This window comes from Mustela nigripes, chromosome 16 (genome assembly GCF_022355385.1).
Source record: "Mustela nigripes isolate SB6536 chromosome 16, MUSNIG.SB6536, whole genome shotgun sequence".
NCBI lineage: Eukaryota > Metazoa > Chordata > Mammalia > Carnivora > Mustelidae > Mustela > Mustela nigripes.
In genome coordinates this window covers 28,218,462-28,223,384 of record NC_081572.1, presented here as the reverse complement: position 1 = coordinate 28,223,384, position 4,923 = coordinate 28,218,462, and the positions used below count along the sequence as shown (strand labels likewise).

General features: G+C 47.7%; 1 protein-coding gene across 1 annotated transcript; it reads right to left on the bottom strand.

Annotated features, from left to right (window-relative positions):
* Positions 1 to 2,239: 2,239 nt before the first annotated feature.
* KIF2B (kinesin family member 2B) lies at positions 2,240 to 4,294 on the bottom strand. Its single transcript, XM_059379126.1, has one exon. The coding sequence runs from the start codon at positions 4,292 to 4,294 to the stop codon at positions 2,240 to 2,242; it is 2,055 nt and encodes a 684-aa protein (XP_059235109.1).
* Positions 4,295 to 4,923: the final 629 nt, after the last annotated feature.

The following is a 4,923-nucleotide window of genomic DNA, read 5'->3' as shown; positions in this document are numbered from 1 at the left end:
TTGGCATAAAAGATGGGGGGAGAGTGGCAGACATAAAACCACCCTCCAATCTTTTGAAGCAGGTGCTCTAATTACCCTACTTTATATAGAAAAAAAGCAATTCAGAGGGACAAAGTTACTTGCCAAAAACTACAGATATTTACTATACTAGAACTAGACGGGAACCCAGGCAAGATTCTTAACCCCATGCTTTTTCTTTGCATACAAAAATAATTTAGATTAAAAAATCTCACTTTGAAGGAAGATGACCTAGTCCTAAGGGAAGACAGATCTCCAAAGTTTTATTTGATTTAAAAATGGGGGCACCTGGGTGGTTCAGTGGGTCAAGCCTCTGCCTTTGGCTCAGGTCATGATCTCAGGGTCCTGGGATAGAGCCCCGCATCCGGCTCTCTGCTCAGCGGGGAGCCTGCTTCCCTTCCTCTCTCTCTGCCTGCCTCTCTGCCTACTTGTGATCTCTGTCTGTCAGATAAATAAATAAAATCTAAAGAAAAAAAGTATGTAACTTAACCAGCACGGATAAAGCAGCAGAGGGGGATAATAATGTAGAGGCCATAATCTTGGCTAGTTACTAAAGACCAGGTGTTCTTGATGATACTAATTATTTTTTTTTAAAGATTTTTATTTATTTATTAGAGAGAGAGAGAGAGAGGGAGAGCAAGCACAGGCACACAGAATGGCAGGCAGAGGCACAGGGAGAAGCAGGCTCCCCGCTGAGCAAGGAGCCCGATGTGGGACTTGATCCCAGGAAGCCGGGATCATGACCTGAGCCAAAGGAAGCTGCTTAACCAACTGAGCCACCCAGGCGTCCTGATGATACTAATTATTTTATACTGATAGCTGTTTGCTAGAACATCACGATTCTATTCTCTAGTAGTTACATGTACGTTTTCTTTAGTGCCAGGGAGGTCTTTGCAACTTAGAGGAAATTTTTTTAAAACAATAGGTCATGTCTGCCAAGGTAGTAAAAGAATTTAGATACTCCTTTTCTGTGTCCCCCACATTTCCCAGTCGGCCAAGTACTTTCTTTGCCAATCATTCCATTTTATTCCTTAAAAAAGGAGTTTGGAACTGGTGGAGTTGAAAGCAAAAGATCTTTAATTGTTTCATTATAACATTTTATCAATATGTTTGCATAAGGTAAATGTGTATTAATCATATTTATATTTGCAAATTATATTAGCTTCTAACTCCTCGCCCCCCCCCCCCAATGATGGACTTTGTGATCTTTGAATCAGGATTTTTTTTTTCTCCTTACTGAAGTGATTTAAGGCACTGATATCTCCCACATTCCTTGTGAAGCCTTTATGGGATGTGCCCTGTTTCAGGCCAGAACATTTCTACTACTTTGCTGACTGGCTCCCTACCTTAATTTGATGGAGGAAAGCTTTTTATGTGAATTATGTAAGCACAAAATTTGGCAAGAAAATGAGAGGGGAAAAAAAAGCTTAAAGACACCATAGTCAACAAAGCCAGTGCTTACTCAAAACACACACACACACACACACACACACACGCACAATCATTCTCAGGAAGCACAATACTTTGCCAATTTTAACTCAAAGATTAAAAATAAAAATCTCTCTCAATTTTAGGTTCTCACACAGAGCCCCTGAAATAAAATTCTTCCCTTCCCCATCCCCCATTATGACTAGAGCTTAGAAACCATTTGAATCTACACATCCACGCCACAGAAAGAGATTGGTGAGTGTGGGTATCATTAGATTTATGCCATTGTGTACCCTGAGGTGTATTCTAATTCCGGTCCCTTTGATCTGCAATGTGATGCCTTCTTAGTCACAGATTTGAGGTGTCTGGTTTCATCACAGCGAGGCTCTTTCTACATAGCAGGATTTCTCAGCCTCAGTACAATTGATAATTTTCAACCAGATAGTTGTTTGTTGTGGGAGTCTGTCTGGTATATCAGAGGGTGTTTCATAGCCTCTCTGGCCTTCTACCCGATAGATGCCAGTATAACTGCCCCCCACTGCCAAACTCCGTTTTGACAATGGAAAATGTCTCCAGACATTGTCAAATGTCCGAGGTAAATGGCTCCCAGTTGAGCACATATGTCCTAGAAAATGAAAACAAACCACAGAAAAATACAGAGGAAGAAGCAAGAGGACACTTCTGACAAGCATATTTTAAGATGTTCTAAGCTTTCCAGGAGGATCTTTATATCTAGATAATTTGGACATTTTCTTTTATAATAAGAGAGGTAGGGGCCACAGCAGTGTATCCATCATTTCAGATCTGACCTCTTGCCACTGGCTCCACCGTACTTGGTCTTCTTTTGGAGGTCAGCTCGTAATAATTTCAGTTTCTTTTGAATCTCAGTCAGAATTCCTATTTTCTGATCCAAAATGGACAATAACTGGGCAATGCAAAAATCAACATCACAGTTTATCCCACCAGCTGTCTCCTGTATGTTTTTCCCTGGCCCTTGGCTTGATTCCTTCCATGAAGTCCTTGTATCCTCTGCTAATGGAGTGGGTAACGTTTCAGTGTCTTTAACCTGTTTTTCCTTCTCACTCTGAATATCACCAGAAATTTTAATAAATCCATCCCCCTGAAGGGATGTTTTTGAATCTGTAATGTGATTTTCCAACATCCTTGGCACCTCAGGTCCAACCGGATAGAGACAGCGATGGTGGGGCCTGAAATCCAGAGTCAATTCTTTCACTCTGTTTGCATATCTTAAAGTGTTGAGGGTGTTTTCACAAGAGGCCATCCCTGGAGAAATCGTAGCAATCATACAAGTGGAGGAATTCTGGCCTATAAAGGAGTCCCGGAGCACCTGCGTCAGTTTGCTGGCTCTGAATGGGGTGTGAGACTTGTTCTGACCCAAAGCCCGGATGCATTCTTTGAGCGCCAGCAGACTTTTATTAATCTCTGCCCCTTCCAGCTGCCTTTTTCTGTTGGCTTTGGCAGTATCTGCTCCCCTTTCGTTCCCAGCTAAGTCAACGAGGGAGAACTTGCCATGCAGGTTCCCTCCTGACTTTAGGATGATCTGGAACACAGCGTGGCTCCTGGAAGAGTGGGCATTGACTGATGTCTGTCCAGAAGTCCGACAGCTATTTCCTAGTTCCACGAGGTTCAGCACATCCTCCACACTACACACCTCCTGCTCTTGCAGTCCGACCACCTGGATCTGCTGATTGCCATCCTCAAGGACTTGCAGCTTCTTCTTCCAGTTCAACAAGTCATATACCTTGCCCCCGTAAATTTCAAAAAATGTCCCATAGACTTTGAGGTCCAGCTTCTCATAAGCTGTGGTTCTGAGCAGGAGGAAGACATCCTGCGCCACCAGGGCATAAATGCCTTTAGAACAATCTTGGTCCCTTCCCGAAAAGGCTCCGCCCATGGTGTGCGTTTTCCCACTGCCTGTCTGCCCGTAGGCAAAGCAGGTGGCCATGCCCTTGCGGAAGATGGATTCCACCAGCGGCTGGGCAGTGAACTGGTACACTAACTCATTGGAGGCCGTGTCATCGAAGGCATGGTCGAAGCAGAAGGTCTGGTTCTCCAGGTAGCGAGTGAGGTCTACCTTTTGCTTGGACTCATGTACCATGACCACGTTGTCTGAGGGGATGGTGATGATGTCCAGGTCCTTCATGGTGGTCTCTCGCTGGTTGAGAGGACGCTTCCTCACACAGACGCAGATCCGATGGTCTTCCCGGGGCTCCAGGCTGGACACCTTGCTGCAGTCCAGGTGCCTGCGGTACTCTTCGATCATGCGCATGATCTCGTAGTTGGGGTTTCCCGTGTTGACATTGAGGGCGCGCTGGGCTCGGATCTCCAGTTGCAGCCGCCTGCGCTTCTCCCGCTGCTTTTGCAATTTCTCAATTTCCCGTAGGCAGGGAGACTTTTTGCGCTTCATCAGGCAAGGATTGCTGGGGACTCTCAGAGCCAGGCTGTCCCCCGAAGGCGTTTCGTTTTTCTGCGGGATTGCAGCAATCCATGGCGCGCCGGTGCACTGGTCCCCGATGGCCGAGGAGGGCCCCAGAGACAAGGGCAGCAGCGAGGACGCTGTGGGGTGTTCCGCCGAGGCCAGCGCGGGATTCAGCAGGAATATGGTCTCTAGATCAACCTTCTTACCCTTTTTGACTCCTTTCTCGACCCACTCCACCGTGACCCAAGAGTTTTCTCTTTTGATCTCTGTGACCACAGCAAGATGGATCCGCCCGTCGCTACGTTGGATCGCCACGCAGATGCCCACTTGGACATCTCCCAAGGGCGGCTTCAAGGGTTTCAAGGATGCAAGGTGAGGGGCGGCAGGGAGGCATAACTGGCTGGCCATGGGGAGGGATGGAGGTGTCGGGGCTCGTTTCCGGGGGCCCTTGGGGTTGGAGCAGCAGGACCGGAGCCCAAGCCAGCCTGAAGCGCCCAGGGCACTGAGGCGCTTGTAGTTTGCACCTGCCTTTGTGAGTCCCATACGGGCTCCGCCTGAGCCACTGGCGTCACAATGGGATGGAGACAAGAGGCAGCGGAGCCTGGGGGTCGCTAGGTGGAAGGGGGGTGGGGGAGTGGGGTCGGCACGTTCCTGATTCTAGGTACAGAGACCGCAGGGCTGGAAGAACTGTTCTCCGCCACCGAATACGGAGGGGTCGGAGTTAGGAGTAGGGTGTATGTTCCGCGAACATGTGTGCTCCAGCTTTGGGACTAGCCATTCGCCCCTGCAGTCTTGACCTGCCGCATCAGAGCTAAGCGTTTCAATTTGAGAACCAAGCTGAACCAGTTCAGTCCTCCAGTGACCAGCAGGAGCAAGTGAAGGCGGAGCTGTCCGCAAATCACAGGCTTCTAAGGACAGGATCCCACAGAATGTTCTGCAAACCAGGCATCCTTCTTCCGGCCCGCACCCCGTCGAAACTCTCTTGACTTGAACAGTCACAACTTAAAAATTATTCCTGCTTAATGGGATTTCTCATT

Bases quoted from the DNA above. Each gene is read 5' to 3' on its own strand.
- KIF2B (XM_059379126.1), bottom strand. From the start codon at position 4,294: ATGGCCAGCCAGTTATGCCTCCCTGCCGCCCCTCACCTTGCATCCTTG.